The sequence below is a fragment of the Mustela nivalis genome, assembly GCF_964662115.1.
Source record: "Mustela nivalis genome assembly, chromosome: 6".
NCBI lineage: Eukaryota > Metazoa > Chordata > Mammalia > Carnivora > Mustelidae > Mustela > Mustela nivalis.
In genome coordinates this window covers 4,147,837-4,161,089 of record NC_139025.1, presented here as the reverse complement: position 1 = coordinate 4,161,089, position 13,253 = coordinate 4,147,837, and the positions used below count along the sequence as shown (strand labels likewise).

Sequence of the window (13,253 nt, the reverse complement as noted above, 5' to 3'; positions counted from 1 at the left end):
ATTCGGCACCTTGCGCAGTCCATCTTTGAAAAAAAAATGAGTGATTTTATGTTCTTTGCTTTTCTGTGAAGACACAGCACGCTCAGCACAGCTGTGCAAAGCCAGGGGGTTTGGGAGTGGTGCAGGCGGGGAGGTTTACCTCGGTGCCCCAAGGCTCAGGCCCCAGGGTCCCAGCCAGGAGGGGCAGTGGTTGTGTTTAACTGACCCTGAGGCACCCAGTTCCCAGGCAGCTGGCGGTGGAGAGGGTTTGGCAGGAGGCGTTTCCAGAAACTTGGGAGTGTTGGGAACTTCTGGTCGGCTTCTGGGGATGTGCTTTGGGACCCGGCAGCCTGGAGCGGGCACCCCGGGGGGAGCCGCTGTGCCAGGGAGCCCCACAGCAAGGTCTGCGAGTGGGGACGCACGCGTGTTGTGCCTTTGGGTGCTTTTTACTTTGGCCTTTTGCTGTTTTGGTTTTAAAGACAAGACTCCGGTGCCTGTGAGAGGAACAGAAATGAGCGTGGCGTGGCAGTGATTAGGTCCATCCTCCTGAGTTTACCGTCTTTTTATTTTGTTGAACACCACGAAGAAGCTTCGGAGGAACTGCTTTTCAGGCTGCATGCAGGACAGCGAGTCTGAGCCGGGAAGTTTGAGGGAAGCCGGCGGGTGCGCTCCTGCCAGGGGCTGCGCGCTGGCACCTGCCCCCACCCCCGGAGCAGCCAGAGCAGCCGGAGCAGGGGGCAGGCGTAGGTGGCACGGGACTTAGGTGCTGATGAAACGCAGAGAGGCCTCGGAGGGAGGGCGATGGGGTAGGTGCCAGGAAGCACAGACTCCGATGCTCCAGGCGTGAGAGAGGGAGGCGGCCCGGGGCCGGCCTCTCATCGGTGTGGCCCAGCGCCTGGTGCGGTGCCGGGCACGGGGTCGGCTCTCAGCCTGTGTGGTGAATGACCGACTCCCTCCGCGAAAGCCAGTGGCCTCTCACCCAAGTGCAGTTCTAGAAAGTAGTTCTACAGGGGCCCCAGTGCTCTTCGCTGGCTTAGCTGACCGCGGGATAGTGTGCAGTGCCTGGATGGACCCTTCCCTCCTCACCGAGAAGCACATGAGTTTCTTGCTGGAAACGTAGACCTTTAAAGCTTCTCCATTGTGATAACTTGTTCTCCTTTGTCTTCACAGAGACTAATAGACAAGTCACGCGTAACCTGTGTCAAATGGGTTCCCGGTTCGGAAAGCCTTTTCCTAGTAGCCCACGCGAGTGGGAGCATGTACTTGTATAACGTGGAGCACACTTGTGGCACCACAGCCCCCCACTACCAGCTCCTGAAGCAGGGCGAGAGCTTCGCCGTGCACACTTGCAAGAGCAAATCCACGAGGAACCCTCTCCTTAAGTGGACCGTGGGCGAGGGGGCCCTCAACGAGTTTGCTTTCTCCCCAGATGGCAAGTTCTTGGCCTGCGTGAGCCAGGACGGGTTTCTGCGGGTGTTCAACTTTGACTCGGTGGAGTTGCACGGCACAATGCGGAGCTACTTCGGAGGCCTGCTGTGCGTGTGCTGGAGCCCGGACGGCAAGTACATCGTGACGGGCGGCGAGGACGACCTGGTGACCGTCTGGGCCTTCGGAGACTGCCGGGTGATCGCCCGAGGCCACGGGCACAAATCCTGGGTCAGTGTTGTGGCGTTCGATCCCTACACCACGAGTGTGGAAGAGAGCGACCCCATGGAGTTCAGCGGCAGCGACGAGGACTTCCAGGACCTCCTCCATTTCGGCCGCGACCGGGCCAACAGTACGCAGTCGCGGCTGTCCAAACGGAACTCTGCCGAGAGCCGCCCCGTCAGCGTGACGTACCGGTTCGGCTCGGTGGGCCAGGACACGCAGCTCTGCCTCTGGGACCTCACGGAAGACATCCTTTTCCCTCACCAGCCCCTCTCGAGAGCAAGGACACACACCAATGTCATGAACGCCACAAGCCCTCCTGCCGGCAGCACGGGGAACAGCATCACGACGCCCGGCAGCTCTGCGCCCCCGCCCCTGCCCCGCTCCAACAGCCTCCCCCACTCCACCGTCTCCAGCGCCGGCAGCAAGAGCAGCGTGGCCGACGGCACCATCGCTTCCGGGGTCAGCAAATTCGCGACGCTCTCCCTGCACGACCGGAAGGACAGGCACCACGAGAAAGACCACAAGCGAAACCACAGCATGGGACACATTTCTAGCAAGAGCAGCGACAAACTGAACCTGGTTACTAAAACCAAAACGGACCCAGCTAAAACCCTGGGGACGCCCCTGTGTCCTCGGATGGAAGATGTCCCCTTGTTAGAGCCGCTCATCTGTAAAAAGATAGCGCATGAAAGACTGACTGTGTTAATTTTTCTTGAAGACTGTCTAGTCACTGCTTGTCAGGAGGGATTTATTTGCACATGGGGAAGGCCTGGTAAAGTGGTAAGTTTTAATCCTTAATGCTGCACCAGATCTAGAACTCGAATAGGTAGAGATTTTTTCCTTGCGGGAGGGTGGGGTGTACAATGAATGTGATGGCACTTCCTACTCTCGATGTAAATCTCAATGCGCCAGAGCCATAATTTTGGATACTGCATGCCATGTAATTCTGAATCATTTGATAATTCAACTTAGAACGTTTAAAAAAAATATAATCAAACTAATTGCCAGCCAAGTCAGTCACCCTCCTGGGAGTATATAGAGTCCCAAGGTTAGCGCTCCTGTATTAGACTATTTCGACTTTAGGAAAATCATGACAGTGTGGGGAAACAATGACTTTAAAATGCTAAAATTAAAACTTCTGCTTTAACTGGAATATTTTTGCTTAACTACTCAATTAGAATGTTGTACACCTGATCAGAGTGTGTGTTCAGTACGGACGGCCATTAATTGTCATTTCTAGTCCAGTTTTTATCTTAATCATAAAATGTTTAGGAATCTATGAAATTTAACTTTAGGAACAAAGCATTCAGCAGGGTTGATTGATATTATTTTTACATTGTTCTGGCAATCCACAGAAAGAGAAGAGCCTTAATTTTTAAAACCCATTTTAGTCATTTTATGACAATTAAAATTGTTTAATAAACATCTTTTTTCAAAGAAGCAGTTTCTAGCACTTTGATTGAGGTTCGGTGCACTGACGAAAATCCCCTCGGCCCCGGAGCCTGGCCAGCTCCCAGGAGCCACGGGCTGAGGACGGGCGCCAGCAGCAGGTGTCGGGGGGGTGCCTCTTGCCACGTGAGCCAAGACCTTGGCCATTGGACGCGCTTTGCTTATGTTTTTTTCCAACAAGGGAAAGGAGGTTTTGGTTCCTTCTACAATTTTCTGTGGGTTTTTTGTTGTTGCTGATGTTGTTTTTGGTCAAAAAGGCCCAACTATAGGCCTGGCACAGACTCTCTGGTCTTATTTTGTAAAGACTGACAGACACTGCCCCCCACCCCAGGTTCCAAGTGCTTCCCGAGGGGACCCCGCCCAGGGTTGGAGGCACAGGGGGCCAGTTCCCCCCTTGCATTACTGGGTGGCTGTCATGATCCCGCCCACTCGGGCTCCGTCCTCACTGGCTTCCGGCTGGGCCGCCTCCCCCCGGCACTGGTGCGCGGCCGCCTGAGCCCCCTCTGGCTGGACGCCGAGCCACGTCCACGGGGGCCGGCGGCTGCGCGGGGAGTTTCAGAGTCCAGTTTCACAGGGAAGGAGCTGGTTCTTTGGCCTACGTATCATATGTCAAGATGGTGATTATCTTATTTGTTAACTTACTTTGGTTATTCTGGTTTGTTTTCTGTTCTGCACACCTTTGTTGTTAAACGTAGAGACGCTGATCATTCACATCCGTTTGAGTAGTGGATGCGATTCAGCAAAGAGGACACGTGCTCTGGGCTTGGAGCCGGAGCTCTGTGTGCTGGAACACGGCCCGCAGCCCCCTGGGAGGCCGGACCCTACTTCCCTGGGCCTGCTTAGCGCCCTGCAAACCTCAGCTCACTTTCCACCCGCCCCTTCCACGGGAGGGCCTTCTGTTCCGATCGTGGGGTTCCGAGATCGCGGTGTTCCGAAGCGCACCGGCCTTCCAGGTGCACCCCGCCCCCCATTTATGCATGACGTCATGGGTGTATGTTCATGGTCTGTTTACTCTTAAGTTGTTGTGGTCCTTTGTTCCTAAATGTTAACCAGCAGCAAAGACAGCCGTGCTTGTGGACTGTTCAACTTTGGAGGCTAAACTGGGACGTCGGTTGGAGAGAATCAGAACCAGGCACCCCAGGTGCAATTTTATGTACCGACTTAGGTTTAGAAATTTCAGTTCAAATGCTTCTGAGGCCTTGAGTATGCAGTTTCAGAGTTCAGGACTGAGTGGCCCAGGCAGAGTGGCCCGTCCCAGGTAAGTAGTGTTTACGGGGAAGCTTCTTGGGACTGTTGGACTCTGAGCACAGCTCCCTGCGTTGCCGGCAGGGCAGCCGCGGTGCACCCTGGGGCCGCGGGCTTTCTGGCCGCTTTCACCCTCTGGCGCCCTCTGCTGCCCACTGCGACATGGGCGCTTGGGGCGGGGGGGGGGGGGGGGGGGAGGCAAGAGGAGATTATTGTTCCCTCCCAGGCAAGCTCTGAAATGGAAGCCCGTGGGGTCACCCCCCCCCCCCGCTCCCACCCCGGTTTTTGAAACCGTGGTCATGTCACAGTTTGGGGTTTGGGGCTTGGTCAGTGTTGTTCTTCTCGTTCCCGCTGGTGATCGTATCCTGAACGTCTGTCTGTCCTGCTCTGGGGCCCGTTGCTGGGGGTGAGGTGCTGCCGGGGGCCGCATGGCCCTCTGGCACCTCTGACAGCCGCCCCCTTTCTTCGCCAGCCACGGAGCCGCTGTCAGGAGGACAGAACGCAGGGTGTCCTCCGACACCAAGCTGAGAGCAGCCTGGAGCTGCCCACAGCTTGAGGAGCAGGGGGCACTGGAGAGGCAGGCAGGGCCACCCCGGGACTGGCTTCCGACGGGGGCGTGTGCTGCCCCCCCGGGAGATGGGGGTTCCTGGTGTCAGGTACAGAAGGCCCAGGGCCGGGTGGCTTCCATGGTGACTTGAGCACACCTGGGGAGCGCTTTTCTAGTTTTCTAGTTTCCTCACCGAACCTTGAGCTTCATGGAAACTGTTCAGTGTTCTTGCTTCAACATTATCTGGGCAAGAACAGCTTCACTCGCCTCACCCCGGGATGAGCTCGCTGCTGGCAAGAGAGGCTGCTCCTCGGCCGCCACGGCCGTCTGCCTGCGCCCACCCACGGAAGGCACAGCCCAGGGGGCTCTCGACCCCTGCTCCCCCCGGCCTGCATGCAGGGACCCCAGCACTGCTCTGAGATTCTTCTCTTCCTTGGAGGCCAGGGGACTGAAGTCCCTGAGAGGGCCGGACAAGGAAGCCTTTGGAAAACTCTGCCTTCTTTTTCTTCTTTTTTTTTTTGTAAGATTTTATTTATTTATTAGGCGGCGATCACAAGCAGACAGAGAGGAGGGGAAGCAGGCTCCCCGCTGAGCAGAGAGCCCAACGCAGGGCTCGATCCCAGAACCTTGGGACCATGACCTGAGCTGAAGGCAGAGGCTTTAACCCACTGAGCCACCCAGGCGCCCCAAACCTGCCTTCTTTTAAGAGCAAATGTATAAGAGGGAGTAGATAGACTCTTGACAAATAATCGATACCTTTGGGTTCTAAGTTCACTTAAATAGTGGTAAAGAATCTTAATTTTGTCTTTTGTGCTGATTGAACCTTCTAGAGCATTTTGGAAGTGTTCTGTGAGCCATTGCCTTGGGACTGAGGATAGATACCCAGGACAGGACAGGGGAGGGGAGGAAACAGGAGTAAGCTATCACCAGCGTTACTGCCCGAGCCGCTCCGCAGCCACTAGCAAGAGAACGTCAGGAAACTGGACCGTCTTACGGACACGTGCATACGTCCCAGTGGGACTCAGGTGTTCTGCTCCGCTGTTGCCTAACACCCCAGTCCTGGCTGGCGAGTTGCCCCAGTTCCCCAACTTGCCCCACTTCCTGTGGTGCATCTTGAATTTCAAAGGCCCCGTCACGTGTTGAGTTGGCTCGGAAATGGGGGAAGCTGCTTTGTCAGAGTCGGACCTGCATCCGGGGCTTCCTCACCTCCGGCCTTGGCGGGGAAGTGCTTGGTTTTTTGTTGGGGAAGGTCCAAGTTGAGGGGAAAGGCCGCAGGGCCAGGGAGGGCTGGAGAAGGAATCCTTTGGGAAACCCTGATGCGTTTGTGTGCCTGACGGTGCGAGAAAGACCTAGACGCAGAGTCCCCATGTCTTTTCCGGGAGGGAGACACGGAGCACAGTGTCCCTTCTGCACCCGAGGGCTCGGCAGAGGCCACCCAGCTGATGGCCCCGATGAACTTCCTGGTGCTGCTGGGCGTGTGCGCACTGTGGGACTTCCCTTCCTCAGCGGGGCCCCTGCACGGGGGCTGTGGGCCTGATGAGTGACCGGGCGTGTCAGCCACCCCAGGAACACCGCAGGGACCGGGCGCCGAAGGCCGTCCTCGTCCGCATGCCTGTCATGGTGGGCTGCCGGGGACTGTCGTCTGTTGGGGTCGTCAAGGGGCTCAGCTCCATGACCCCAGGCATGGCCCCTGAGTGTGGACAGCAATCCGGAGAGTGGAGTCCGGGGCTCGTATTGAAAGCACTTGTGTTCAGAGCCCAAGTTCAAAGCTGTGTGAGAATGCCCCCCGCCCCCCAGAGTGGAGGGCAGAGTCCGCCCCCCGCCCCCGGTATTAACTCTGAGTCGTTGCTGCTCCTCTTCTGTGACTTGGTGTCCTCACACTGCTGCCACCCAGTCTGAGTGTAAAAGGAAGAATTTCCTGCAGTTTTTACTTCTGTACGCCTGAGTTTATTAAAGACTGCTATGTTAGGTGACCTTGTATAAAATGGTACGATTATTTACCTTTAATGAAAGTCAAAGGTAAAATAATGTATTTCCTTTTTTACATTTTCATCTAATTTCTTGATGAATAAATTCGATAAAGAGCCTTCCTAACATGAAATGTTGATAAATTAAGTTACGATATTCGTTAAAATGTTACAGTAGTTACTGAAGCTTTAAGATCAGTACTGTTAATTTATCATTTTAAGAAAATCATGTTTCTGTTTCCCTGTCTTGGTTTTTGGCTCTTCTCGTCGCTGTCACAGCTCGAGACTCGCGCGTGGATCTGGGCGGGAGGGCTGCAGCCCTGTGTGCGCCGACAGGCACTACATGAGCGGGGCGGGCGTGCAAGGGCACAGTTTGCGGCCGGCCATTTCCCAGCAGGGCTTCACACAGTCTCCATGAGCCAAAAAAGAAAACTTCTAAATGCTGTAAAATGACGGGCTTTGTCAGTGTTTGTGGAGCACGGAGCCGTGCATTTGTGCCTCCCGCTGCCGGCTCGGAGTTCCTTGTAATGAGAGGCGCGGTTTGTGGGATCAGAGGCCCTGACCGGGGCGGGTGGCCCTCGTCTCCCTGACTCCTGGCCGGGCAGGGGCAGCTGGTAGCCCCGTGGCTGCGCCTGGCGGAGGCCCTGTGAACCGCAGGGCCGACCCTCGGAAGGCGCCCTGGCTACCAGCTGGCCCCGGGACCCTGCACACCCAGCGGCCACCCAGCCGGCAGGCTTCCGAGGGAGCCCTTTCCCGGGGCAGGCGGGCGGCCGAGAGGGCCCTTGCCCTCCTCCTGGTCTTGAACGGCGCGCGGGGCGAGCTGGCAGCTTGGTCAGTGCGGGGAGGGCCCGCGGTCTGGTCCCTGCAGAAAGGGCCGGTGAGGGAGGCCCATGGAGGGTGCCAAGAGTTGGCCACTCACACTGTCCTGCTCTGAAGGGTCCCTTCCCTCTCCGCAGCGCCCCGACGTCCGCGACCCTGAACGCCTCAAGGCCAGGAGCCCGGCCTAGATCTGCAAGTCCCCCGGCCGTGAGGGGCAGACGAGGGGCCGAGCCCCTGGGCCGTGCTCCCACCTGACGCGAGACAGCGGAGCCTGGGGCTCGGGGCTGCCAGGGCCTCAGGAAGCTCCTCCAGGGGGTCGACCCCAGCATCCTCCCGACGGGGCCGGCCTCCCGAGCCGCTGCCACCAGGCTGCCGGTCGGAGGAGACGGCCTCGGCCTCCGCCCTCACACGGGCCGCCTCGGAGCGGGAGCCCTAGGGTTTTCCCGAGTGCGGAGTGGATTTTAAACCCGTACCTGTTAGGTCAACAGCAAGTTTAAAAAGATACACACGACACTTCATCTTTTCAAAATAGTTTGTGCCTTGCGAAAAGACTCTAGGCCCGTCTTCCGCGGGCGCCTGCCTGTCGAAACTCCTGAATCTGGACCAGGGGGTCCCAAGAGGGTCGGAGCCCCCGGAGGCACTCAGCCCATCCCCCCTCTAGTGTCGGTGGCCTCCAGACCAGCCTCTCGTGTTGGGTGGGCCCCTCTGGAGAGGCTTTAGGGACACTCAAGAGGGTCCCCTCCCCCAGCCACCGGACGTGGGGCCCAAGGGTAAGAGTGCGGGCCTGGTCTGCAGGCCCCTTCTCAGAGTGGCCCTCACACGCTTGTGCCCGAGAGCACCTTTTTCCCGGACGTCCGACAAGAGCGTCACTTTCCCCCTGCCTTGGAGGCCAGGTTGAGGGGCCTCTGGGGAAATGTGTCACCTTTGGTGTAACCTGTCACTGGGCAGCTGGAGGCTGCCACAGGCACACGGTCCGCTGCCAGAGCGTGCAGGGGCTCTGGGGCGGGGTGGGGGCCGAGGCCCTGCTTGGCCCACTTCCCATGCCTGGCTCGGGGGCTCCGGGGCCCTGGGGCCTCGGCCCCGCCGGGCATGTGGTCTGGGTCCTGTGAGCGGCGAGGCCCTGGCGGCAGGGGGAGCGCATCCACGGCCGGAAGCTGCTGGCGGAAGGCAGCCTGGTGACATCCCGCCGACTCCGGGCCATCTCCAAGGGGACATCGCTTTACAAATGATATTTGCCTTTTAGTCTCTGTGTGACCAAGAGCTGGAGTATCTCATCCCTTACTTTTCAGTGAGGTCTCTAGCGGGGATAAAACGGCCACTCTAGTGAGAGCAGCAGATCAAATACCAGGTTCAGGAGTCCTCCCTCGACCTCGAGGCCACCCGGGGGCCCGGAGGATGGGCGCTCACGCAGCGAGTCGCCGCCGCCCGCTGTCCGCTGTCCGGTGGGTCAGCGCCATGCAGGCCAGCCGGGCCCGAGTCTCCTTCCTCCCACCAAAGTCACCAGGGAGGACGCCCACAGCAAGCCCTCCTCCGGAGCAGGCGGCCTGGGCCGCAGCTGGGCCCCGCACGTCCGGGGGCTTCCTCGCGATGGTCTTTGATGGGGGCCTGTGTTGCCCGTCTTTCTCTCTGTCCCCGGGTAACCTTTCAACGAAAGCACAGCTGATAGAAGCAAGATGACCTTGACACTGGGTTTTTGGTTGAACGGCAGGATTTCTCCGGGCCTCCACGGTCCATCCCAGTGGAGCTGGTTCCATCTCCAGGAAGGGAACAAACAGGTGGGGTTGACATCCCGCTGGCCATGCCAGGCCCGATGGGGACCGTGTCTGCTGGCTCCGGACAGCCTCTGGATGGCCGCCCTCCCCTAACGCTGACCTGCAAAGGCCTCAGGCTGCTTGTGTCCAACGATCCCTTGTGCCCTCCTTCTAGGAATGTCCAGACCCTCAGCTGCACCCTGGGGTTGTGTGCCCTCAGCAGGGCATGTCTGCTTGGTGCCCACCATTCTGTCCCTGTCCCTTTGTTCTGGCAGAGGCTCACCCCACAGAGCTCTCAGGATCCTCCCTCCATGCCAGGCTGGCGTCCTGGGCCGTGTCCCAGTGCGGTGACCGAGGGGCAGCACCAGGGTGTGGATCCCAGGTCCATACTGGTGTACAGTGTCCATAAGAAATTGTCCCCCACAGGGGACATCGGAAGGGCTAACCCCGTGATCACGACCCTTCAGTTCCCTGGGCAGGGGAGCATCTGGCAATTGAGGTTTGTGGGCAGAAACCCGGGGAAGGCGGGGTTGAGATGGCTGCTTGTTCAGGTGACCTTGGTGATCCCTTTTGAACCTGGGCCTCATGCGGACAGTAGGACAGCAGGGGGTGGTGGTTGTGGGGGGCGGAGAGGCTTCAGCCGACAGAAACTGGAGAGTGAGTCTGTGTAGGAGCGTGGAACTCCCCCCAGATCCCCGAGGATGGGGTGGCATCTTGGGGTGCCCCTGCTGATGCTGTGGCCGTCGCACTCCAGATCGGAGAGGGTCGAAGGCAGGGCTGGGTGGCGCGGGCCACCTGCAGCCTTGTGGCACAGGACTGGGGCGCCCCAAACCCAGATGTGCTCCACAGCGTTCCCAAGGCTTCCTACGAGGAAATGACATAAAATACTCCCTTAATAATTTGTACATTCATTACCTGTTGAAGCGGTAATATGCGCTATATTGGGTTAGATGTCTTAGAACTAATTTCACCTTTTCTCTTGTTAACTGTGCTCCTAGAATTTTAAAAAATTTCACATGTGGCTTTCCTTGTCCTCGAGTTGGACAAGGCTGGTCTGGGGGGTGGGACTAGGGGCTGCTTTTCTCTGTGTGTCCCGAGTCTTTAAATAGCCGTGGGCGTCTCGGGCCATTGTCCTCTGGAGCGCTGCGCAGGGCTGGGGGTCTGTCCCCAGGCTGGGTCACCACTCCCCCTTTAGCGGGAGGAGCAGAGTCCTCCTCTCGTTTGGGGAGAAAAGAGTCCTCTTCATGTTGTAGACTTGGCACTGTTCCTGGACGTCCCACAGCTCCTGGGAGCCGCTGGCTGGCATCGGAGCCCCCGACACCTCTCGGAGGCAGAGCGTTCTTGGGATAAAGGCTTCTTCCCTCTGGACCGTCCCCGGAGGTCGAGTCCGACCTTGCCGGCCTCCCTGCGGCTCCCTAGGGGCCGTGAGGAGGGACGGGTCCACGGCTCCCCTCCCTTGGCTACTGCTCCCCCTACCCCGGGGAGGCGGGGGGGCCGGGGTGAGGTGAGGTCCGCAGCCTCCAGCGGTGTAGCTGCTTGGAGGTCGTGCGTGGGAATCACAGGGGCACCTCACTGTTAAGTCAGCCCAAGATGCTCCTACTCGGGGGCAGCTCCTGGACCCGAGGGAAAGATCTGTGGATTCGGAGCAGGGGCCCCGGGGGGGGGACCCACCCTTGGCTTCCTGTCTGTGTCTAGATGAGCAGCCAGTCAGTTGTGACAAACGAGATGGAAGGCATCCCGGTGGGACAGTTTCCGGGCCCCTGCCCCCCTCCCCGCCCCCAGGGATGGGCAGAGTCGAAGGGCAGAGTCGCAGCCCCCCTCGCCTTCCGTGTCCACACAGGTCCAGGGTGTGCCAACGCAGCTGCCTTTCGTCCAAGTTCAAGGCTTGTCCCGTGTCAACAGCGAACAACGGAAGCACTTCTTAGGACAGCTTATTTGTGTTCAGAGAACTGAAAACCCGGCTTCGGGGTCATGCGCTCGTAACCTTCCATTTCTTACTGAACGAGCATGAGCTGCGCGGAGGCTCTGTCCCAGGGAGCGTGGAACACGGAGATGCTCCTTGCTGTGTTGAGAGTTGGGGGGATCTCCGCTCAGGCCCCCATCTCTCAGTGGGGGTGACCTCCTGCACCCTGTCCCCAAACCCAACAGCCCAGGGCGAGACTCTCCTTTATCCTCGTGCTGAGCCCCATAAGCCGGTGCTGAAGGCCGGGGACACCACCGTCACCCCAACCAGAGCAAGTGAGACCACCCCCGCCCCCGGCAGGAAGACACCTTTAGAAAGCTCTATGCCCCACCTGTGGCGGCCTGCCTGCTGTGGGGACAAGTCGTGAGGTCAAAGGGCATCGCTGAGGTCCCCAGGAGCCCAGGCCCCGAGAGGTCGCCCGCTGCTCCCCAGGCCAGCTCTGCCCAGCGTTGGGACGCCCAGCCTGGGGCCAGCTTCAGTGACTGGGAAGGTCACACGGTGACACGGATAGGAAGAAGTAGATGAGAAACGGAGGGTTTGTTCACACACTGGCTGGCAGTCCGACAAATCTGTGGTCGTGGGAGCCTCTGGCGAAGGAGGAGTGTGGCTTCCTTGGCTGCCCGTGTTTTGCTGGATTAATGTAAACTGCTTTGTTTGCAGGGTTTACTGTCATCCCCAACCAGGCCGGCTCTCCGGGTGGAACCGTAGTGTAGCGGCACCCCCGCTCCAGAACCCTCGCCCCGACGGGGCCTCATGGGAGCGACGGACGGACCGAGACGCAAGCACGGACACTCACGGAGGCGGCTGTCACCCGGAGTCACGTGCGAGGACCCGCGGGGCCCGCTCGGAAGGGCGCTCTCTGCCATTCACCCAAAGAAGCTGTTCCCATTTTAAAAAGGTTCTATTGGGACTGCAGTAAAAAAAATAAAGGGGACTTTCTTACGTTTTACTCCACTGTAATTAAAATCTCATATAGAGATCTCTATAAAACTATACATATATACATAGTGTAAGATACAATAATTCTTGGACGAGAAGTCCCCTTAAATTCAATGGTTATAAATAGTATTTCACTCTGGTTTTGCACGGATGTTTCCATACGTAGGTGATCAGAGACAAGCTGGAACGCATTCCCGGAGAAGGCCGTTGCTTTCTGACTTAAATCTGTCATTCAGGAAGATGGATGCTGCAATCGTAGATTTTTACGAATTTTTGCACTTAAAATAGTTTAATGCTTTTAGGGAATTACTTTAAATACGGGTCTCACGGACTCACAGCCCTGCAGGGTGTGAAGATGCTCTTTTTAATCTTAACAGTGACTTAGCACCGGGGTCCTCTCGCAGTCCGCTCCGTACTCTGAGTGTAAATGCCGCGACTCCGCTGCTGGGGACACGGTTGCTTCACCGGTCATTTCTGTCATTTATGAGTGATCTTTCTAATTCACACAAAAAATTAATATTAAAAGTTTCTTGAATATACTGTTTATCTTCTGTTAAGTTGGCTCAATTTTTAATGTAACTTTCTGTTCGATTCAAGTTTGGTATGAAATGGTTCGTCCTCTTGCACCGCGCTCCTGGAGGCCCCCACGAGGAGGACGAGGACTGGCTACAGGAGCGCGGCTCATCTGGAGAGTTCTGTGGCTCTTCCGCCGCCGTGAGGAGTGGGGGGCGGCTGCTGTGCAGGTGAGCCAGCGAACCCCTTTCTCCTCCCAGTCCTTGGGCGCGGTCTGTCGTCGCCGGAAGCCCATGGGCACACGACGTCATCGCGGCCTCTGGCGAGTCCAGGGTGTGCGGACCGTCGGGGACGGGTGTCAGGTTGAGACTGGCTCCGGAGCAGCTCTGGGCGCGGGTCCTGCCCACACCCACCCACCAGCGGACGCCCCG

At 58.0% G+C, this 13,253-nt stretch overlaps 1 protein-coding gene across 10 annotated transcripts in view; it reads left to right on the top strand.

Annotated features, from left to right (window-relative positions):
* WDR20 (WD repeat domain 20) overlaps positions 1 to 12,853 on the top strand; it is a 73,654-nt gene extending 60,801 nt beyond the window's left edge. For 4 of the 10 annotated variants that reach the window (XR_014313472.1, XM_082737471.1, XM_082737475.1 and 1 more), the window contains one exon: positions 1,150 to 3,069. Coding sequence is in view for 8 of the 10 variants with exons in the window: in XM_082737471.1 (XP_082593597.1) it covers positions 1,150 to 2,427 (1,278 nt within the window). In the remaining 2 variants the exon portion in view is untranslated. Of the gene's footprint in view, positions 1 to 1,149; positions 3,070 to 7,793 lie in introns of those variants that run through there. The other 6 variants (XM_082737466.1, XM_082737474.1, XM_082737469.1 and 3 more) reach the window with 4 other exon arrangements.
* Positions 12,854 to 13,253: the final 400 nt, after the last annotated feature.